This window comes from Miscanthus floridulus, chromosome 11, assembly GCF_019320115.1.
Source record: "Miscanthus floridulus cultivar M001 chromosome 11, ASM1932011v1, whole genome shotgun sequence".
Lineage (NCBI taxonomy): Eukaryota > Viridiplantae > Streptophyta > Magnoliopsida > Poales > Poaceae > Miscanthus > Miscanthus floridulus.
Genome location: NC_089590.1, coordinates 85,644,175 through 85,667,524, shown reverse-complemented (window position 1 = coordinate 85,667,524; position 23,350 = coordinate 85,644,175). Strand labels below are relative to the sequence as shown.

General features: G+C 45.0%; 5 protein-coding genes across 5 annotated transcripts; 2 read left to right on the top strand and 3 right to left on the bottom strand.

The window, feature by feature from the left end:
* Positions 1-3,103: 3,103 nt before the first annotated feature.
* Positions 3,104-4,130, bottom strand: LOC136491447 (uncharacterized). The gene is made up of 3 exons (XM_066487732.1): positions 3,926-4,130; positions 3,614-3,730; positions 3,104-3,497 (listed from the first exon to the last, which is right to left on the bottom strand). Exons 2-3 carry the CDS (start codon positions 3,708-3,710, stop codon positions 3,271-3,273), a joined length of 324 nt encoding a protein of 107 aa, XP_066343829.1. The 5' UTR covers positions 3,711-3,730; positions 3,926-4,130; the 3' UTR covers positions 3,104-3,270.
* An 82-nt stretch (positions 4,131-4,212) lies between these two features.
* On the top strand, positions 4,213-6,777 carry LOC136491445 (pentatricopeptide repeat-containing protein At1g79490, mitochondrial-like). The gene has a single exon (XM_066487729.1). The coding sequence runs from the start codon at positions 4,364-4,366 to the stop codon at positions 6,716-6,718; it is 2,355 nt and encodes a 784-aa protein (XP_066343826.1). The 5' UTR covers positions 4,213-4,363; the 3' UTR covers positions 6,719-6,777.
* A 124-nt stretch (positions 6,778-6,901) lies between these two features.
* Positions 6,902-11,683, bottom strand: LOC136491446 (probable cinnamyl alcohol dehydrogenase 5). The gene is made up of 5 exons (XM_066487730.1): positions 11,468-11,683; positions 8,825-8,938; positions 8,037-8,550; positions 7,503-7,656; positions 6,902-7,282 (listed from the first exon to the last, which is right to left on the bottom strand). The coding sequence occupies exons 1-5, from the start codon at positions 11,563-11,565 to the stop codon at positions 7,050-7,052; spliced, it is 1,113 nt and encodes a 370-aa protein (XP_066343827.1). The 5' UTR covers positions 11,566-11,683; the 3' UTR covers positions 6,902-7,049.
* A 1,920-nt stretch (positions 11,684-13,603) lies between these two features.
* Positions 13,604-18,294, top strand: LOC136493710 (coatomer subunit epsilon-1). The gene is made up of 7 exons (XM_066489835.1): positions 13,604-13,871; positions 13,960-14,043; positions 15,190-15,341; positions 16,147-16,282; positions 16,380-16,535; positions 16,664-16,743; positions 18,045-18,294. Exons 1-7 carry the CDS (start codon positions 13,710-13,712, stop codon positions 18,136-18,138), a joined length of 864 nt encoding a protein of 287 aa, XP_066345932.1. The 5' UTR covers positions 13,604-13,709; the 3' UTR covers positions 18,139-18,294.
* A 1,077-nt stretch (positions 18,295-19,371) lies between these two features.
* LOC136493893 (36.4 kDa proline-rich protein-like) lies at positions 19,372-20,362 on the bottom strand. The gene has a single exon (XM_066490020.1). The coding sequence runs from the start codon at positions 20,228-20,230 to the stop codon at positions 19,787-19,789; it is 444 nt and encodes a 147-aa protein (XP_066346117.1). The 5' UTR covers positions 20,231-20,362; the 3' UTR covers positions 19,372-19,786.
* Between the last annotated feature and the right edge of the window lie 2,988 nt (positions 20,363-23,350).

Here is a 23,350-nt window from a genome sequence, read left to right as displayed (position 1 = left end):
CACTACTTGACATTCCAAACTCACATATCCCTCCTCCTGTGTAGTTCCGCCAAAGTTGCATCTCATGTATTCGGTTTTAGTTCTGCTCAATCTAAAACCTTTACACTCAAGGGTCTGCCGCCATAACTCTTGTTTCCTATTTACTCACGCCTGGCTTTCGTCCACTAACACTACATCATCAGCGAACAACTTACATCAAGGGATATCCTCTTGTATGTTCCTGGTAACCTCTTCCATTACCAAGGCAAAGAGATACGGGTTTAAGGCTGACCCTTAATGAAGTCCAATTTTAATCGGGAAGTAATTTGTGTTACCATTGTTTGTTCGAACACTAGTCACAACATTGTTGTAAATGTCCTTGATGAGGGTCACGTACTTTTATAGGACTTTATGTTTGTCCAAAGCCCACCACATAATATTTCTTGGTATCTTGTCATAAACCTTCTCCAAGTCAATGGAAATCATGTGGAGGTCCTTTTTTCTGCTCTCTAAACCACTCCATAATTTGTCTTATTAAGAAGATTGCTTCTGTGGTTGACCTTCTGGGCATGAAACCAAATTGGTTTGTTGATATCTGCGTCGTTCCTCGCAGGCGCTGCTCGATGACTCTCTCCCATAGCTTCATAGCGTGGCTCATCAACTTAATTCCCCGATAATTAGTATAACTTTGGATATCTCCCTTGTTCTTGTATATTGGTACCAATATGCTTCTTCTCCATTTCTCAGGCATCTTGTTCGATCGAAAGATATTGTTGAACATCTTGGTTAGCCATACTATAGCTATATCTCCGAGACATCTCCACACCTTGATTAGGATACCATCAGGGCCTATCACTTTGCCCCTTTTCATCCTTTTCAAGACTTCTCTGACCTTCGATTCTTGAATCCTCCGCACAAAGCGCATATTAATGTCATTAAATGAGTCGTCCAGCTGAACGGTGGTGTTCTCGTTCTCACCATTGAACAATTTATCAAAATACTCTTGCCATCTATGTCTGATCTCATCCTCCTTCACTAAGAGTTGCTCCTTCTCATCTTTTATGCACTTGACTTGGTTGAAGTCCCTTGTCTTCCCATCGCGATCCCTAGCCATCATATAAATGTCCTTCTCTTCTTCCTTTGTATTCAAACGTTGGTAAAGGTCCTCATAGGCCCGCCCATTTGCCTCACTTACCGCTCGTTTTGCAGTCTTCTTTGCCACCTTGTACTTCTCTATGTTGTCTGCGCACCTATCATGATATAATCGCTTATAACACTCCTTTTCCTTAATAGCCTTTTGCACATCTTCATTCCACCACCAAGTGTCTTTCGAGTCACATCCGCTCCCTTTGATCACTCCAAGCACCTCTGAAGCAACCTTCCGAACGCATGTTGTCATCTTCTCCCATATATTGTTTGCATCACCTTCATCCTTCCAAGGGCCCTCTTCAATGACCTTATCCTTAAAGACCTTTGATGCCTCCCCTTCTAATTTCCACCACTTCGTTCTAGCAACCCTAGCTTGTTTGTTCCCACGAGCTTGCACAAAAAAGCGGAAGTCAGCCACCATCAGCTTGTGTTGAGTGACCATACATTCTCCAGGTATCACCTTACAGTCCACGCATGTTTGTTTATCCCTCCTTCTTTTAAGGACAAAGTCGATTTAACTAGAGTACTGGCCGCTACTAAAGGTCACTAAATGGGACTGTCTCTTATGAAAGAAAGTGTTAGCTATCATCAGATCAAAAGCTATAGTGAAGTCTAAGACTTCCTCTCCCTCCTAGTTCCTCCTACCATATCTAAAACCCCCATAAACCGTCTCGAAACCTGCACTTGATGTACCTACATGGCCATTAAAATCACCTCCTATAAAGAGCTTCTCGCTACTAGAGACAGCTCTAACTAAGTGATCTAAGTCTTCCTAGAAAAGCCACTTAGCACTCTCATCATGGCCTACTTGGGGGGGGGGGCATACGCACTAATTACGTTTAAGATCATATCACTAATGACAAGTTTAACTAAGATGATCATATCCCCTTGTCTTGTCACTTCCACCACACACCATCCTTGAGGCTCTTATCAATCAAAACTCCTCCTCCATTTTTATTTGAAGTTGTCCCTGTGTACCAGAGCTTGAAGCCGGTATTGTCCACCTCCTTCGCCTTCTGCCTCTTCCATTTAGTCTCTTGGACGCATAAAATAACATTGAACACAGTTTCCAAATTGAATAGGTACAAGAGGTTCAACTTCATATTGCTCCATAACCATAACTGATAAGATTTACAGCAAAATCATGAGCTTTAAAAGGTTGCGGTGTAGTGTGATTAAGGATGAAAACGGACGGAATCGAACGGAGAACTCCTCAACCGTTTTCTACTTTTACATTTGAATACGAAAACGAAAACGAAAGCGGACAAACCGAACACGAAAACGAACACGAACTTACGGAATATCGAGAATTTCGAAAACGAAACAATTCGAGCGGAATTATATCGAACACGGTCGATATACGAAAACTCAATACGGAATACCGACCCGTACCAAGTGCATGACTAAGTGCATACATGATCAAGTTCAAGTGCATATAATAATTAACAAGTGCATATTATAGAAACATGAACTCAAACTGAGTCAGAATAATTTTATTAATCTTTTTAGAATAGATGTAGTATTTTATTTTAAAGATTTATTCAGATTTTTCTTTTGAGTAACAAAGATTTATTCGGCTGATGCAAAAACTATCAAATGATTAACTTTGCAGATGAGGGTTAAACCGATGAGCTTGATGGGCTATGACCCAGGTGGGCTTTCGTGTAGATGCTGCCGGTTTCCTGACATTTAGCACCATCTCATGAGGTGAAGAGAGACGAGACTAAGCGCCGTCTATAAGAGAGAACAGCTGGCCACCAGTAGAAAGAACACAGCTGCGTGGTGAACAACCTGTAATTGGGCTGTATGACCTGTGCAGTTGGCCAAATTCGGTTTAAACCGAATTTTCAATTCGGAATATTTCAAATTAAAAGTAGAAAAGTAGAAAACGGTCGAAAAAATGTCTAAACCGTTTTCTACTTTTACATTTGAAATACGAAACATCTGAAATGCGAAAGCGAAAACGATAAAGTCGGACAAGAAAATGCGGATTCGATCGGATTAAATATAAAAAAACGATGCGGTTCGGTTCGGGATATTTCCGTTCCGTTTTCATCCTTAAGTGTGATGGCGTAGCACAACTATTCCTCCTAAATAGCATGCACTTAACATACACAAGACCAAAGCCAACATGCTACAAGCTTAATCGACCTTTCCCTTCCCCTTGGAATCATCACTCACTTGAGAGGATGTTTGCTGGTTGATACTAGCTTTGGCGTTCGCCAGGAAGGTGGGATCTGGCTGTGGCTCTTGGTGTGGAGTCTCCTTCATCGCCATGAATATGTAAAAGCCGATCACCAGATTAACTGATATGACGGCCAGGAACCCGCTGGCGAGTGTCTGTGCCGAGGATGACATCTGACTCACACCTGAAATTAAGAAAAAACTACCATTACCAAATAAAATTTATGTGCTGCATGTCTGCATCTGAACATAGTAGATGGAGTACACCATGCAGCAATGAAAACAGGAACAGAAGCCGAACCTGGAAACAACTCGTAGTAGAACCCACACATGATCGCAACCGGGGCCATCCACATCACCATGGATGTAACCGCAAACTTTGTGATCACTCCTGACATTGCTTCTCCGGATGGGGACGCTGAAATCAACGTACAGATATCCGCACTTCAGCTAGAGCCCAAAAAATAGAGACTAAACTGCTTTTAGCGCACGCGCGCACACATAAAGCAAGCAACTCCACACTGGATTGGAGCGTACATCAGAGCCAGAAAGATTTGGACTAGATCATTGGCAGCAAGAAGGGATCCGCGAAACAGGCTAGAGGATTTCTTACCAACAAAGGACGAAGTCAGTTCGATTTCCGATTGGGTCTCAGCTCGACGCCGCCCCAGCAGAGGTGAGGGCAGCAACGGCTCCAATCCAGGAAGAACTCCTTCCGAGCGGCTAGTAGAGTGTGCTCGGTGGCCGGAGGAGATTCGACGCCGAGAGATGGTGGAAGAAGCGACGAGAGGAGAGGGTTGCGGTCCGGAGGCTGCGGAGCCGTCGATTGGATCGAACCTGCCTGTCACGAGGGGGGAGGAGAAGGAGAAGGAGAAGGAGACTGGACCACAAACACAGCAGGCCGATTTGGAATGGGCCAAAAGTTCCTTTGGGCTAGCCCGCTCATTCGTGGGATGGACGGTCCGTTGCAATCTGGGCCGTCGGATCGGTTTGCCGTTGGCGACTTTGTCCACCGGCGGCGACCAAACCACCGAGCCAAACAGCAGAAGAGATGCTGCTCCGCGTCGGCCTCGCGCGCAGCGCCCGCCTTCGCGGCGGCGGTGGCGGCGTCTCCTTCTCCTTACCCCTAGCGCGGCGTCTCTCGTTCGAGCCGCCGCCCCCGCCCCCGCCCGATACTGAGTGGACGGACACGGTGGAGTACCTGGACGAGTCGGGCGCGCTGCTCTCCTCGGCGCGCGGGGCGCGGCCGGCCGTGCCGGGCGCCGACCCCACCATCCTCTCCGGCGCCTCCGCGCACCCGCTCCCGCGGCCCGCGGCGGCGGCCCGCCTCGCGGCGCTCGCGCTCCGCCACCGCTCGGGCGCTCCCCTCTCCGCCGCGCTCTCCGCGCTGCCCTCCGCGCCCGACCCAGCGTTGCTCCTCCTCGCAGCCTCCTCGCTCCCGGCCTCCGACCCCGTCCCGCTCATCTCCCTAGTCGCATGGGCGCGCCTCCAGCCGTGGTTCGTCCCCTCCGACGACCTCTCCTCGCTCCTCGCCGCGCGTCTCCCGCCGGCCACTCACTCCTCCGAACTCCTCGCGCTCTTCGACGACACCCTCGGGCTCCCCGACCTCGCTGCCTTCCCCAAGACTCTCAACGCCGTCGTCTCCGCGCTCGCCACCCACGGCCTCCTCGAGCCGGCCTTCTACTGCTTCAAGCGCCTCCGCGATGCCAGCTTCGGGGGCCTCGAGACGCCCGCATACAACGCCCTCCTCTCTCTGTTGCTCACCAGGGGCCTCGCCTTCAAGGCCTTCGAGGTGCTCGACCAAATGGCGACCTCGGGCTGCGCCCTCGACGAGGGCACGTACGAGCTCGCGGTGCCTGCACTGGCGCGGGCCGGGAGGATCGACGCCGCCCGCAAGATGTTCGATGAAATGAAGCAAAGGGAGGGAATTGGGCGGGCGCCGGTGGGCGTGTATTCGGTGATGGTGGACGTGCTGGCCAAGGCAGGGAGGCTTGATGCGGCCATGGGGATGTACAGAGAGATGGTGGCGGTCGGGCATCGGGTGAGCACAGCAGTGAGCACCGCCATGGTGGAGGCGCTGGTGAGATCTGGGAAGCTGGATGCTGGGATGGAGCTTTGGGAGGAGATGAGGAGGGGAGGGCTCCGACCAAGCTTTGGCTTGTACACTATGGTGGTCGAGGCCAATGCACGGTCTGGAAGGTTGGACATGGCTGCCAAGTTGTTTAGTGACATGGAGAAGTCTGGTTTCTTCCCTACGCCGGCCACATATGCTTGTCTAGTGGAAATGCATGCCTCGGCAGGGCAGGTGGATGCAGCAATGCGGTTGTATCACTCCATGGTGAATTCAGGGACAAGGCCAGGGCTTAGCATGTTTACGGCGTTGCTCACGATGTTGGCGAATAAGAGTCTGCTGGATTTGGCTGCAAAGGTGCTGCTGGAGATGAAGGCATCAGGTTTCCCAATAGAGGTGACCGCAAGTGACCTGCTGATGATCTACATCAAGGATGGGTCGACTGACCTTGCACTCCGGTGGCTACGGTTCATGGGTTCGGCTGGCATAAGGACCAACAACTTCATCATAAGGCAGCTGTTCGAGTCTTGCATGAAGACGGGGCTGTATGACTCAGCGCGGCCGTTGCTTGAGGCATATGTCGCTGGGGCAGCGAAGGTGGACTTGATTCTCTACACATCCATCCTTGCTCACTTGGTGCGGTGCCAGGACGAGAGCAGCGAGCGTGCAATCATGGACATCCTGAGTGCCAGCAAGCACAAGGCGCATGACTTCATGTGTGGGCTGTTCACTGGTCCGGAGCAGCGGAAGCAGCCTGTGCTCTCGTTCGTGCGCGAGTTCTTCCAGGGCATCGACTACGACAATGAGGAGAGCGCAGCCAGGTACTTCGTGAACGTCCTGCTCAACTACCTGGTGCTCATGGGGCAGATGAACCGTGGCCGCTGTGTGTGGAAGGTCGCCTATGAGAATAAGCTGTTCGCCAAGGCGATCGTCTTTGACCAGCACATCGCCTGGTCCCTGGATGTCCGGAGCTTATCTGTGGGCGCAGCTCTCGTGGCGACTGTGCACACACTGCATCGGTTCAGGAAGCGGATGCTCTACTATGGGGTTGTGCCACGGCGCATCAAGCTGGTGACAGGGCCGACACTGAAGATGGTGGTGGCACAGGTGCTGGCGTCACTGGAGTCGCCGTTTGAGGTGAGCAAAGTCGTCTTGCGGGCACCTGGCGACTCTGTACTGGAGTGGTTCAAGAAGCCAATCGTTCAGCAGTTCCTCCTGAACGAGATACCATCCAAGGCCGACGTCCTGATGCACAGGCTCAACGTGATGTTTCCAAGTTCGGCACCGGAGATCCGGTCCCTGTCCATTCCAAGATCCCTTGGCATGTCTAGGTGATGACACGACATGCCTTGTTGCTTGAACACTGCAAGCTGAAATGTATTTGTATACTAAAGCTTCGTGAATGTGGAATTCAAAGTTTCTAAATGTGGGAAAAGAGAGAATGCAAATTGAGTATAAGGTTCTGTTCTGCTGCTTAAGAGCGTCATCGTATATGTATAAGTGGCATGGACATGATGCTTAAGACAAATAGTATTACTTGCGTTTAAATTGCTATATAGAACTTCCTTTTTATTCAAAATATACTTCACTTAGGCACCATATATCGACACACAACAATATGTTTAGGTGACCATTTGTTGATCCGAGCAGGAATCAGGTGTCGTAACTACAGAGCTGGGACCGGTGAGCTCGCTAGTGACGCCGCGCTGAGGGTGTTGCCGACGTCGATGACGAAGCGGTACCTGACCTCGCCCTTGGCGAGGCGCTCCATGGCCTCATTCACTTCTTCAGTGCCGATCAGCTCGATGTCCGCTGTCAGCCCGTGTTTGGCTGCGAAGTCCATCATCTCCTGCGTGTCCCTGATGCTCCCCATGCAGCTCCCGGCCAGAGTCTTGCCGCCTGTGTGCACAGATTGTCGCAACATTTCTCATCATCATCCACCATGGAAGATCATCAGAGTACCATTGTGCAAGATGTATGGGTATTGTCATCTCTTTTTTTTCTTGAAAATGGGTATTGTCATATTATCATCAACATATGGAAGATGACGAAATGGTGTCAATTGTTGAAGTGACCTCTGCAACGGTATCGGAATTTAGAAACAGTCAAACAGACTTACCAGCAACCAAAGAGAAGGCAGAGATCTGCAGAGGCTTCTCAGGCAGGCCAAGCAAGATCATCTTGCCGTGGGGCTTGAGGAGAGCAAGGTAAGAGTACATGGACATGCTTGCAGAGGCCGTGTTTAGAATGCCATGCATTGTGCCCTTCACAGCCTGTCAAAATGCAGATCAAGATACATAAGTGAATACTTGGTTAAAGAAGATGACATGATGGTATAAAATGGCGTGTTCTCAAGTTAGGTTCCATAGTTTCATAAAAAAAAAGTTAGGTTCCATAAAGCTTTGGACGTTTTTGTAATGAAGCAGCAGAACTTCACCAAGGATTCTACCATTGATAGAGATCTGAAGTTGCACCCTAACTACAAAACAGTGAAACAGATAGATTGGTCCTGCAATGATAAATAGTTCATTACTCATAATGCAATGCGAAGTGGTCCTTATCAACTAGTACATGAGTATTTTTGTTCATCCAAGTTATCCCTTAATTGGACTACTTGAAGTCCCATGAAGCCAAGCCAACCAACATTTCTTACCTTCATCTGATTAGCATCACTGCTAACAACAAAGGCGTCTGCACCAAGCGTCTCCATAGCCTCCTCCCTCTTCTCCGGGGACGTGCTGATCACGGTCACCCTCATCCCGAATGCCTTTGCAAACTTCACAGCGACATGCCCAAGCCCCCCAAGTCCAACCACGCCAATGTGCTTGCCTGGCTCGTTTAGCCCATGGTACTTCATGGGGTTGTACACGGTTATCCCAGCACAGAGAAGTGGCGCACCTTTGTCAAGGGGCATGCCATCAGGGAATTGGATGACAAAGCGCTCATTCACAACGACCATGTCAGAGTAGCCACCGTAGGTGACAGTGCCGTCCCTGTCATGGGAGTTGTAGGTGAAGATGATATTGGAGCAATAGTTCTCGTGTCCTTCCTCACAGCTCTCGCAGGACTGGCAAGTGTTGACCATGCACCCGACGCCAACCTTGTCTCCAACGTTGAACTTCTTCACATTCTTGCCAACCTCAGTGATCAGTCCGGCGATCTCGTGCCTGCATCCATCCGTCAGCATTATTTGTGCTCAGAGCAACCAATCAGAGTTACCTCTGTTGAAGGTGAGACCGTGAGAGCACTAAATAATTTGAGATGGTCTCGTGTTAGGTGTAGTATGATCTCACATTCAGAGAGCATATTATTTTCTCTCCTCCTGAACGAAGATTCAGAGCGGGCATCATGCAAGTATGCAGTGGGCAGCTAGAATTGATGAAGTCTCAAAAAAAAAGAATTATGAAGTAGTAACTCTTTTCAAGACATGAGAACCCTTACCCAGGGACAACAGGGTAGTTGGCGTTCTTCCACTCATTCTTGACGGTGTGCAGGTCAGAGTGGCATATCCCGCAGTACAGTATCTGTATGGCAACATCGTCATCTCCAGTGTCCCTGCATAATGGCAAGGTGCCAAGGTATAAAACATCTTCTCATGGAACAAGCCCATTATGCTTATCTGTCTGGTCTATTTGAAGGTTTAAGTTACGAAAGAACTATTTATCAGGTGCTGGGATGACAATAATTCAGTCTTCAGAGTTCAAATTTCTTCACATTATACGGCTGCAAAAAAAAATTCCGCACACAAAAAGAGACTACTTAATCCTTGTTCATCAGGAAAAAAATGGTTATGTTTGTGGACCAAAATGGGCAGTGAAGTGCCCAACTCAATTTTATAACCAAGATTTTCATTAGCCCATTTTTTTTCTCAAACAGGCAGGAGAGCTGTTCAGCTTTGTATTAGGGCCCGTTCGTTTACGTCGATTTCCGGTCGGAATGCTTCCCAGTGATAGCTGACGGGTATAAAATACAGCTGCCTTCCGGCTGGGATCGGTTCCGGCACTCCGTTCCGCTCGAAACGAACGGGCCCTTAAGAAGAAAAGGAGGCAAGATCCCTTACAGCACACACCCAGGAATATAGAAAAAGCATTCATGCCTTATGCTTGCAACAAAAAACAGCCTCGACCAAGAAACCAGTCACCTAGTCACCTACTGGTTGCCTGCAGGCTCCAAGGAAAGAAGAAAATCTCAAAAGAAATGCCCTGAGCCCCAGTCACACACTATTCCAAATCTAGACAGCCAACACCTCTTATTAGAATTTAACAGTCCATTCGAATCAATCAAACTGTTGCTCTGTAAGGATGAACGAAGACCTTCCATATATTTTTTTGAACCCGAACCATTCCATATATCATTGCATTGTTTCTAGTTGAAATAGAATGCATAGTTTCACCAACAAACAGTGATAGTACTCGAGAAATAAAACACACTGTTATAGTAATTGCAGAAGATGAGCTGGCGCAGAGGGAAGCAGGCAGCCATATCACCAACAAACAGATTGTTGGCTGGTTGTGAAAATTTGAAAAGGCCTGCACTGCTGCACAGACAAAATCTGGTAATGACTTCAACACCCATGGCACAGATGCAAGTATGCAACCACCTCATGGACCCGTTTTCAATACATCATCTTCAGTCTTGTTCGCTTGGCTTATAAGCCGTACTTTTTCAGCTAACGAACAGTATTTTTCTCTCACAACAAATCAACCAACAGTACTTTCAGCCATGGCTTATTAGCCAAGCGAACAGGGCTTGGTGGTCTTATTGCAACGTTTGTCACAGAGGGGAAGATAGAAAAAAAATATATTAGCATACATGAATTATGAATATGAACAGGACGCAGCTCACTGCTCACATAGATTTGCTGGTCTTATTGAAACGTTTGTCATAGAGGGGAAGATAGAAAAAAAAATATTAGCATACATGAATTATGAATATGAACAGGACGCAGCTCACTGCTCACATAGATTCTCCATGTGCTGTCATGCCCTACAGGTTGAAACGCATGATCCATCCATGCACGGACCAACGCTCGTGATGGGCATTTATTTATTTACTAGGAGGTGGAGGCTCCACAACGGAAGGAAATGGTGACTGCGACGGTAGCAACCAGAAACCAGAAAGGGCTGCGTACAATGAAGAGAGAAGACGGGCGATGGTAACTGCGAGGAGTGGTGGGCTCAATAAATTCCTGCAGGAGGAGGAATGGCGTTGTCACCTTGTATTGATGCACCAGCAAAGGATTTTTAAGAAGGGTACATGCCGTTGAGATCTGATCAGATCTGGCACGCGCCAACAGCTGAGCTGTCACCAATTTACCACTACCCACAATCCATTCCCTGGCAAGTCAGGGGTGATTGCTAATGTATGGAACCTTCCTCAACGACTTCAGCATTTTTATTACTGGAATCATTCTGTACTAGAGGTGTTTACAGTGGTTTATTTGCAGTGGAAGGGCTGAACAGAAATACTGGAACCGTGAGAAAGTACAGCAGACGGCACATAAGCCATCCGGCTGGCGATTGCTATCAAATTTTGTTTGTTTTGCACATAAGCTCGTACAGTATGTTTTTATGATGCATTCAGTCGTAACACTGCATATACTGATGCTCAACTCAACTAGAAACTGAGAGATAAAAAAAAATGTGAGGTTTTAGCTCTAAACATCCCATGAAATACGCTTCAAATGTAGGTGCAGATCGACGCTAACAAGAATTCAGAATCTCAATTTCGCAGTGGAACTGGAAGAGAAACCCGCATCCCACGCGCAACAACTAGGCAAAGATCCTACTCGCCCCCATAGCTCTGCTAATCCTACATTGCACCTCAACTCCGAACCAAGCCAAATTAAACGCACTTTCTCAGACGGGAGGCAAAACATCCAGCAGCCCGCGAGATTTCACGCGCGTCGGTTTACTAATCCTGCATTGCACTAGCACGCACTCGATTCCATGCCGAGGCACGCCGCACGCTACCACACTATCAACCGCAATTGGGTGAGGCCACCGCTAGGAACAGATCGAGCAGGCGGCGTCTGGCTACGGCCACCTGCCAGCGCCGCCCGCGAGAGCGCGTGCGTAGGCGTACCTTCGCGAGATGCGGATGGGGGAGAGGCGGCCGGAGGCGTCGTGCGCCGCGAGCGCCAGCGCGCTCCGCGGGTGCTGCTCCGCCTCCACCGGTGCCATAATCGTTGCGCCGCGGTGGCTTGATTCGCAGTCAGCAGCGGAGGTGGCGGCCGGTGAGCTGGACTGGAGAAGCGGAGGAGAGTGGTAGCGGTGCTGCGATTGGCGGTGAAGACGGCGCACCGACTCCGGGTTGCCGCTCTCTTTATAGCGCGAGCCAAATGAATTCTCTTGATCCGTTTTAAAAAAGACAATTGCTATCTGTCAACCGGTTAATTTATCTCTATCTGTCAACCGAATTTTCCTGCCACCGCAAACCGCATTGCCCTCCTTCGTTGTAACGGCCAGCAGCGTGCAGGTGCGTTGCCGGTGGGCTGGCGGGGAAGTGGGCTGCGGCGTACCCGGCTAGCAGCGTGTTCGTCGGCGTCGTGGCCTCGCCGGACGCAGACAAGGACGCCTGCATATTCTAGAAGGACTTCTAATAATTTGTAATTTGTTCTGAGATTTGTGAATAATTTATGAACAATTTGATATATATTTCTCTTATATCTGCAATCCCTAAAAATAATTTGTAATTTTTTTGCAAAATTTGACATATATTTCTCTGAGATCTGCAATCCATAGAAATAAAAGTCCCCAAATTACATCACTCAATCCAATAAATTGTACCGAAGAAATCATTGTAAATATAGTAATAAGATAGTGTAAATATAGTTACAAGACGGTGTAAGTGTATGGGAAAAATTCGGTTGACAAGAAGAGCCAAAACAACTGAATGTGGCCAAGACAGATCTTTAAAAAATGATTACCCTAATAAAATACTTAGAAAATTCCTATGTCGCTAAATAGAACAGTGAGATTTAAATTCCGTGAATTCAATTGGTGAAAGTCCTTTACCACCACGTCAATAAGCAAAAACTCTTTGTATTTAAAAATCACAACTTTCTCATTTGAAATCCGATCAAAGTAATGTTATATAAATTATAGACCTAAGATGAAATCTTCAACTTTATATTTCACAAATATTTTGTGTTTTGAAACCATATGATGCTAAAATAATGCATACAATGTTCACACTTACATCTACATATCTGAATTATTGTATCAATTATTTTGGCATGAGCTACATATCTCCTTGAGCATTATAATTTTCATATGTTTTATTTTTCATATGCAATCATATAAAAGAGCTATGATTTCGTTAGCATAGTGAAGGAGAGTGAATGAATTACCACATTTTTATTCCACTCACCGGTGTATCGTATCTTAAAATAATTGCAACTTTTTTATATGACCTTATATGAAGATAAAATTTACATGAAAATTATTGAGCTAGACTACATAAAAATTATAGAGCTAGACAAGATGGCTTAGAACGATTTTTGTACAAACTGCAAAGTTGCAGATCTATCAAGCTCTACCATTATCATACTAGTTTTATCTCCATTCGAGAGCTCATATTGATAAATTATGATTTTTTTAACCACAGGTGAAGGGAATTTCCGCCATTTGATTTGACGGAAAGGGAAATTCTGCCTATTAAGCTAGTGATTTTTTTCATCTCGGCATCTCAATTGGCGATAGAAGTTTATTTCTGAAAAATAGTGCAATAGTTTTTTTAAACGAATTTACAATATACTCCATCTGTCATAAAATAAGTGCACATCTCACACTTGGAGGAATCAACAAATTCTATGTTTGACCAAGTATAAACAAAAAAAATATTAATTTTATGATCTCAAACAAACATCATTGGATGAATCACTTTTATATATTTTCATAGTAAACATATATAAAATAGAAAGGGTAATATTATTTTTTTAAATCTATTAATGTTTGATTTCTCGAAGTGCTAGATGTGCATTAATTGGGAAGGAGGGAGAATAAAAATCCGAGCGAAGACCTTCTTTGTGTTAGTTGGGGCCGCCGCCATCGCATTCGCGCGCGGCGGTCGGGGAAGCACGATATCAGGCTTTGGGCCCGCATAGTAAAAAAAAGGCTTTGGCCCGCATAGGACGTACTCAAGGCTCAATTGTATCCATCTAAGGCCCAACTAGAGCCCAATTATAAGTATAACTCCATTCTCCTCCGTCCTCCCGCAGCAACTCGAATCACCAAACCGAAGAGACCACAGGGCGGAGTCGAGAGCAGACCTCCCGGATCTCTCTGCCACCCGCACCTCGTCGCCGCCGTCGACTGCCGCAGCGATGGCCTCCCCCGACCTGCTCTTCAATCTGCGGAACCTCTTCTACCTGGGCGCCTACCAGGCGGCCATCAACAACAGCGACGTCCCGGGCCTCGACGCCGACGCCGCCGCCGAGCGCGACGCCATCGTCTTCCGCTCCTACATCGCCCTCGGCTCCTACCAGGTTGGAATTCATCCGGCGTCAGGCGCCTCAGCGCTAGCTCGCCGCACTTGGTTCTGGCTCTGATAGCTGCCTCTCTGTGTTTGTGCAGCTGGTGATCAGCGAGATCGACTCGTCGGCCGCGACCTCGCTGCAGGCTGTGAAGCTGCTCGCGCTGTATCTCACCGGAGACAAGGTTAGCGCGCTGGATCTGAACTATGTCGCCTCTGATCTGGTCCTGATCGTGCTCTGCTTGTCTGGATCTGGGTCGTTGGTTTGGGTGTCGTTGTGATAGTAGGGTTAGATCTGTCACTGCTAAACTAAGTAGTGTGGTCTGGGTTAGATCCTGTGCATCACGTGCATTGCTAGAGGTTACGGAGTGACATGTTGATGATCCCGCTACGGCCATTTTAGTTGAAAGCGTGAGCTCGTTTGCGCCATGGGTACTATGATCCTGTATTCCTGTTTTTGCTTGTGTTTTGAATAGGTTTCTGTAAGAGCAACAATCGTACAACAATGCATATCATCATTTCTACACTGCTGTTAGAAACTAACCTCTCCTCTCCTCCCTCCCCTTCCCACTAAGGCATAGGGTTGACGATGTGATCACTACAATATAGCATTGGAAATACGATTCAGTCAACACAATCAGCTTATCAGGTTTGTTGGTGGACATGTGTTGGACCTTTTCAAATCATTGTCGCAACCTGTGTGTGCCTAGGCATATGACCTCTCCTCCAATGATACGTGCTGCTTATAAGTTTAGGCAGTGTGAAGTCCACTTATCTAAATCTCAGGGTGACCCTGTGTGCCTGGGTGGGTGGGAATCTAACTGGACAAAGTTACAAATTGCATACCTGTTTTTTCATATAATAAAGGCACATATTTACTTATTTAGCTTGTGATCTTTATAACAATTTATAAAGGTGATAAAATGCTACCAAAAAGAAGCATCTGGAAGTATCACTCTTTGTGAAACGCATACTGCTTGGATATCAGCTAAAATTATAGATTTGACCATATGATGTTCCTTGAGGGAGTTAGTACCATAGACTAATTACTTTACCCATACCGGAAGCAAGGACCTGTGGTAAATTTTCATCTGGTGATTACTCATCTGAGACACAGGAGTACCAATATTATGTGCAATGATTTATCTTTCTTATAATTTGGTTATAGTAATGAGATAGCAGTTCAGGTGGTACAAATACCTAATTTCTGTGCATGTATGTGTCTGTTTTGCAATTTAAAGGCGCTTTTGATGTTCAAACCTTTAGTATTTTTCATTTCCATCCAGATAGTCTGAAATGGCTTTTATGTTATTTTTCATTCAATCCTGAAGGAAGGTGCTATCTCCAGTCTCAAGGAATGGTTGAGCGATTCAGCAATTGGAAGCAATCCTGTTTTGCGATTGATTGCTGGAATTATATTTATGCATGAACAGGACTACAATGAGGCTCTCAAGCACACACACTCTGGAGGAACTCTGGATTTGTATGTTACTATGTTTACCTTTATCCTCGATCTTTTGATGGTGTAGAATTTCAGTATTGAACCATATGGATGAGATTGGACAGCTGCAAATGTTCTATGAATTTTGATTGCCAGACAGCAAGTGTACAAGTTTATTTCTTGTGTGGTATAGCAACTGAAATCTTACTAATGAAAAAGTAACTTCAAATACTACAGTTTCCTTTACACTGTTCATTACCTACTTGATGTGGTTGTAAGCTTTTCCTTTGCTAAAGTGCTAGAGCTTCAAACCTTCCATGACTATAGATGTTATTATGTTCATGTTGTTGAAATTGTGATGCTTTAGAGTTGGGCTATTTAGATGTTCATTTTTGTAGGATCAATGACAGATATTCAGTTTTTTAAGTGTTCTGTGATTTGAAGTTATGATATTGCTTACTCCCTCCATGTTCCTAAAGAAAGTCGCTTTGAGGTTGTCTTAAGTCAAACATTTTAAACTTTGACTACCAATAAATTCTTTTGAGTTGAGTTTGAAAATATGAAAGTGATGTAAGTGTATTCATCACGAAATGTAGTTTAATAAAAGTATATATTGACTATATTTTATAGGAAAAAATAGCGGTCAAAGTTGTTTTTGGAGACCGTGTCGATGTCCAAAACGACTTTCTTTTGGGACATGTAGGGAGTATTGGTTTCAATTCTGAGTTTCTGACATTGCTGATTTGTAAATTCACTGTGAAGCTTGGTGTTTTGAACAACATCTTTAATACATCCAGCATCCTTCAAACTTAAGCTGTTTGTTGATGGGACTTGCACTTGGTTACAGGCATGCATTGAATGTCCAGATCTTCATCAAGATGCATCGTTCAGACTATGCTGAGAAGCAGTTGAAGATCATGCAACAAATTGATGAAGACCATACACTGACACAACTTGCAAACGCATGGCTTGGCATTGCTGTTGTAAGTAATTTCACAGTCCAATGTTATGACATGCTGAAGTTTCATCTCTGCATTGGTCCAGAAACATGTGCTTTGACATCATCTTTAATGGTTGCAGGGTGGCTCTAAGATCCGTGAAGCTTATCTCATATTCCAAGACTTCGCTGAAAAGTACCCAATGACAGGGATGGTTCTAAATGGGAAGGCAGTCTGCTGTATGCACATGGGAAGCTTTGAGGAGGCCGAGACTCTATTGCTTGAAGCGCTGAACAAGGTTTGCACTGATTACACACATTTGCAGCAATGGGAGCTCTAAATCTTGTGAAATTTGTTTTTTATTTTCATTTGCTTTGGTGTTGCATAATGTTGTAACCGTGTAACTCTAATTTTCTATTATTGTAGGATGCAAAGGATCCTGAAACTCTTGCCAATCTAATTGTATGCAATCTCCACCTTGGCAAACCATCATCACGATTCCTCAGGTACAAAGTGTAATTGAAAAACATCTATACAGTTTCTACTGCTATTCTGCTACTCATTATGTGATTGTGTATGTCTTCTCTTGTGAATTTGAATAATCCAGTAAATGCATGGTAAATTGATTTAGTGGTCTTACAAATACTCTCTCCATCCCAAACTAAATCAATTTCTAGAATTATCAAACAATCTAAAGTTTGATGGAATTTATAGATACAAGCACATATATTTATGAGATCAAATTAATTAATATCATTAGATGCACTGTGAAATATAATTTCATGGTGTATTTATTTAGGATCATAGATGTTGGTACTCTCTTCTATGAAGTTGGTAAAACTTAAAATAGTTTGACTTAGGACAACTCTAGAAGTTGATTTATTTTGGGACGGAGGGAGTAACCCAGTTGATGAATGTACATGGATGGACAACTAGCAGACATTGTTCTAAATATAAACAACTAGGAAGATTGCAGGACAAATGTAGATTGTACCATTACTGTTTTTGGCAACTTGTATTAAACTTCGTGTTTAGGGTCTTAAACATTTAAGATTAACAGTTAAATTGAGAAATGAGAATGTAATTATGCATCAGAGACAAGCATTCTAGTGCAATTAGCTTCTTTTATAGAAACTAGAAAGAGCTGTGACCTTGGAGTCTGGGCTCAGGTGTTGTGACGTGCTGGGATTAGGACCACAGGGACATTGTTGTGACTTGTGAGATATTTTTCCGATTCAATGAATTCATCTGCTCTAGTCTCTTGCGGCCTAGCTGTGGTTTTTGGCCTCTGATCCTGATTTTGCAAATCTGGGATTAACAGTTTACAGCCACTTCTTCATGATCTCAGATATCCTGACAAAGCCTTCATAACAACTTGAAACTGACCTATGTTGGCTGTGTTTACCAGTCCAACTTTGGGTCCGCACGCATTCAAGAATACTGTTGTACTTGCTTTATATGCCACCACTAATATAGTACGAAAAATAAGTGGCAGAGTCCTATGAACTTTTGATTTTGGAGGGATGTTATAAATCACTTAGGGATACCCTAAGCTTCATTTAATTAACTCAATTAGTGGATTGTGACATATACAAGACACAGGAGATTGATACGTTGAAAAGCTGAGGGCAACATCAAGACCGTAATTATATTATGGATAGATTCGAAACTGTTTGCTGGCGCACCCTGGATGTTATAATTAGAACTTTCCCTGCTTTGTTTTTGTGTTTTTACTTGGTCAGTGGCTAATACGATGCTTTCCTTTGGATTTGTCCAAAAAAAAGTGTAACTCTCTTTCCATTTGCAGCCAGCTGAAGCTATCGCATCCTGATCATGTGCTCGTTAAGAACGCAGCATCATCAGAAGCGACCTTCGAGAGGGCCCTCCAAGCCGTCGCTTGAGCTCGACATTGATCTCTTTTTTCCCATTTTGAGTGTGTTAACCCAGTAAAGTATGGTGGTTTTGGTTGTCTATCGTCGCTGTTAATGCGACTCGGCCAGCCTTGTACTACAACTGCTGTATAAACGGATATGTAGAATATTGAATCGTTACATCTATTGCCAACATCAGTATTTTGTTTTGTTATAGTAGATATATGCAATACTGTCAAGTGTCAACCCTTGTGGGCGACGATCTGAGAACCATACGTATAAAGAACGTGACCGTGTCTTTCTGGACCTCACAATAATTTCCTCGTGTGCTTTAGGAAACGGAATTTTTACGTTTTTCGTGGTGGCAGTGTGCTTATGCTGATATTCGTGTCCAAGCAACGCTTGTTGCTGAAGAAACAGTCTGTACTTTGTATGCTGAGATTGGGTAGGAAAAGTTGGGCAAATGCTCGTCCGCCTTTGGTTTAAAGAAACAAATCGATGATTCGCTGCTGCTGCTGCCTCGTTCAAATGCATGGAAGTCTTGCCGTTGCTTTTACAGTCGTACTCGTACTTGCAGCGCCTTTCTTTGGTATGCTTATATTAATGAGACTTCTGTTAAACGTCCGGTCATTTGCTCTCGAAAGTTTCATGCTTCATTTGTTTCTGGGACATTATTGGGTATTTTTCTTGATCGTAGTCTCTGCTCATTCCGCTGTGTTTATCGGTGATTTTTTGCCGCATGGAAAGAATTTCTGAAACAATGGAGATTTTATTCGACAGCAAAAGACAATAGTTTTCAGTTTTGGCACAGCTGAAATGTCACCCGGTAAATGCTACTCTCCCACCGCCCACACATAACCCTGGAACCTGCTGGATTTTTTCCAAGGTCGAAAATGGGATATCACTAGTAACATGCATTTGCGCAGTTGTGCCAGTGCGCCACAACACCTGACAACACTTGATGATGGGATGGGACTTTCAGGTCAGGTCTATACAAACGGCGTGTTCGCTGGTTGGTTTCTGGGCTGGCTGGTGCTGATTTGTTGTGAGAGGAAAACATTGTTGGCTGGTTGAATAAGCCCGGATGAAACAAACAAGCGAACAGGTGAAAAGTTGAAATAACTTTGCTCCAAGGAAAATTGGGTGGAGTCCGAATTTTGTGTATGAAAATAAAATAATTGTGTGCGGAGTCTGAACTTTGTGTATGAAACTAAATAAATGGTGAAGACAACCAGTTCGTTAGTAGTACTATACTAGGACTATGAATAGTTGACAGATTTTGTCAACATTACACCAGAAGCATCATATATATTACACACGCACTTTATTCATAAATTTTCTTAACGACTACAAGCGGCCTCAGCAAGGCCACAACTCTCACACTGGTTTATGATACAATAATATTGGTACATGATTACAAAATAAATGCACAACCCACAGCTCCATGTATATCACAAGCCGAGCTCATGTAAATGAAGCTACATATGCTTAATAAGCTATATATGTATATTTGTGTTCTATGCATGTATAACTTGAGTGATTTATCATATATGTATGTATACTATATATATAAATCCTTAATAACCCAATGCATTGATGCATGCATGCGGATATTATAGTATAATGATGATACATCATATAGTGGTACATATATATGCAGATGATCAGTGGGCTTAATTTACGGGCAAGTGAAGCTGGAGGGCACGTGCTTGCCGCACTCATTGACGAGCACGGAGATGGCGACGGGGAGCACGACGCTGATGCTGAGCGCCTTGGCCTTGATGGTGGTGCAGAGGCAGAGCGCGGCGTCGAGGTCGGCCACGCCGGAGAGCAGCGGGCAGCAGGTGTCGCTGGCCTTGGTCCCGACGACGGCGTGCACGAGGCCGTTGAGCGCGTCCACGCACGCCAGCAGCTTCAGCGTGTCCACGGGGCACTTGCCCGTCGGCGTGGACGGCGTCGGCGTCGGCGAGTAGGGCGGCGGAGGGCACGGCGTGGACGACGGCGGCGGCGGCGGCGGCGGCTTCGGCGTCGGGCAGTAGGTGCAGGCCGCGGCCTGCGCGAGCAGCGTGGCCGCGACTAGCAGGAGGGCCACAATGCGGCGGTGGTTCGTGGTCGTGGCCATGGCGCGCGGCGCGGCGCGGCTTGTAGCTAACTTGCTTCTCAGGTTGAGTACTGGTGCGAGCGAGTGGTGATGAAGCACAGGGCGGGCTGGGGCGCGGTATATATAGGCGCGCGTGCGTGAGGCCGTGGAGTGGCATCGGCAATGGCCGAGCTGCTGCCATGTCTCACTGTATGTCTGGCGTCCATCGACCGAGTTTGATGGATGGGATCATCGTCGTTGCTTCGATGCCCAAGGTAGTCATGGCAACTTGGTGGGCGATCCATCATCCAACGAGTTGTCCTCTCCTCGTCTCAGCTCGTTCTTGGAAACGCGCGCATGTGAGTGTTGTGAGGACGTGCAGTGGGGTCCGCGGCATGTCGCGATTGAATCGACAGCCTACTGGCAGACAGCCGGCTTTTAACTGTCGCTCGACGGCCCGCACTGCACGGTTGTTTTGTTGTATATGGACAGAACAAACTTTTAGTTTTCCAGACCTAGCTTGACGCGGTAACCTCGTTCGCGTAGTAGGCACGACCACAGGACGAGCCGGACCCGTGCATACGGCTGGGTGAAAGAAACCTTACCCTGATGACGTCTAGCCAGCTAACGTCCCTATCGGAAACCTATCGGAAACCGGCGCTTCGCTGAGTGCCGAAAGTTTTACCGAGTGTGCCGAGTGTTTTTTTTTTTTTGGTTACCGGTAAAGATGGCTTTGCCGAGTGTTATTTTCGGCACTCGGCAAAGATGTATTTTGCCAAGTGCCATTTTTCGGCACTCGGCAAAATGTGTCTTTGCCGAGTGCCTTTTTTCTGGCACTCGGCAAAATGCCTCTTTACCGAGTGCCTTTTTTTGGCACTCGGCCAAATACGTCTTTGCCGAGTATCTTTTTTTGGCACTTGGCAAAGAAGCATTTTGTCGTGTGCATTTTTTTTTTGCCCTCGGCAAATCATTTTTTCAAAGCAATTTTTGAGGCCCTAAATGAATTCAAATGAAAAACTTTTCAACTATAAAGTTATATAACTTCTCAAGATCTACAAAGTTTATTTTGGTCATTTCTTCATTTGACAAAGCGACAATAACGTTGTTCATAAAATCTACATCTCTCTTATATTAGTTTCATAAAAGTAGAAGAGAGATATATAAGATTCGTGAACAATGTTACTACCACTATATCGGATGAATAAATGATCAAAATAAACTTTGTAGATCTTGAGAAGTTATAAAATTTTGTAGCTGGCAACATTTTGATTTGAAATCATCTTGTCATGCAAAAACAATGTTTGAATTTAAAAAATTTAAAAATTGAATTTTTCAAAAAACCTCGGATGAAAAAACTTCCTAAATGAAAATTATAGATCTCCAAAAGTTATGAAACTATGTAGTTGACAACTTTTTGATTTGAAATCATCTTATCATGCAAAACTACGTTTGAATCTCTCAAATTTGAAATTCGAATTTTTCAAACGACCTCGGATGGAAAAACTTTCTAAATGAAAATTGTAGATCTCGAAAAGTTATGAAACTTTGTAGTCGACCACTTTTTGATTTGAATTCGTTTAGGGCCTCAAACAAGCAATTTACTCTCGGTTTAGTATAATATATGAGGATAGATAACGGAATCTAGATACAAGTGACAGTGTAGTGCAGTGGTAGAGCAGTAGACACGCGAGGGAGAGGAGGTCGTTAGTTCGAATCCCGCCGGCCTTGTTAGTCGCGAATTTTACTGCAAAAAATGCAGCGACTTCGATGGCTGGTGGCGCTGGACGGACGGGCACTGGCCGGTGGCGGCCTCCCCCGAAAAAAAAATTTGCCATTATTTTTGGATTTTTTTCGCATTTTCATTTTGCCGAGTGTAAATTTTTGCCGAGTGCTTTTCCGGCACTCGGCAAAGGCTTTGCCGAGTGCGGCACTCGGCAAAGTCTTTGTCGAGTATATTTCGGGTTTTACCGAGTGTATTTCGGGCTTTGCCAAGTGCCTCAGATACTCGATAAAGTGCCGGTTTCCAGTAGTACGTGCATACAATACATCCTACTACCAGTTACAATATCAAAGTCTCAAGTAAAAAACAAATCAACTGTGTACGTAGTGCAAGAACTTTAGTAGCTAGCTGGCGTGATTTTTGTCTTTGTTCTTCTCTGCAACACGCACGCACTATGTGTATGCTTGCAATCCGTTTGCGATTTTGCATGGGCCCTTACACTCCGATCCTCCATTGGCAGTTTGGCACTATCTTCAGATATTTCTTCTTTAAAACTAAAGGCTAGATTGCATTTATATATTTTTGTATTGATATTTCAGCCGTCGACAATCATCGTATATATTCTCTTCATCATTAAGACCGAATAAATGAGAGCTTAGCTAACTCCACGTAACACTATACCACAACACTCATCTATAGCGATTCCTTTTGTATCAGGGTTCCTCTACACGACCGTTTAGCTTGTTTACACGCCGTGCAAATGCTACACGACGGTTTGCCGCGCATCTGTTTAATCAGTCATTTATCTGGTTTCATCACTGTTTACTCCGTTTAATTGGCCACTCAGCCTGAATAGATAGTTAGATGATAGGTGACCGTTTAGTCTATTTAAATGTTTAGGCTAACATTGGTCGATATAAGCCGTTATACCGACCGACTGTTAGACGTTATTGTGTAGATATATCGATTGATAGTTTGACATCTATTGTAAACTTATATTGACCAATGGTCAGATGATATATATTTATAACGACCAACTATCCAACACCAGGCATAATATGGACTAATTAGTCTTACAGTAACCATATAACATCATCCATTTAAACATTGACCATCCAAGCTGATGCTAAACATCAAATACAGAAATGGCTAAACCATGCTCACAATTTTCATTGAAGCCATCAGCATTTGTACTTGCACAATGTTTTATTAAAATACCCACAACCAAGCTAGATCACTTAAGTATCTACACAACTAAGATGTTTGTCATGTATAGCCCATAACTCACTGGTATTGTTTGCACAATCATAAAGTTCTTTTAAAAACCGTTTCACCTCTAGGAAGTCATGGAACAAAACAACCACTATAAGCACTTTGATCATATTGCTCAACAAACTATATATATCTAGTAATTTGTACCTGAAAATCAAAACAGCCATTCA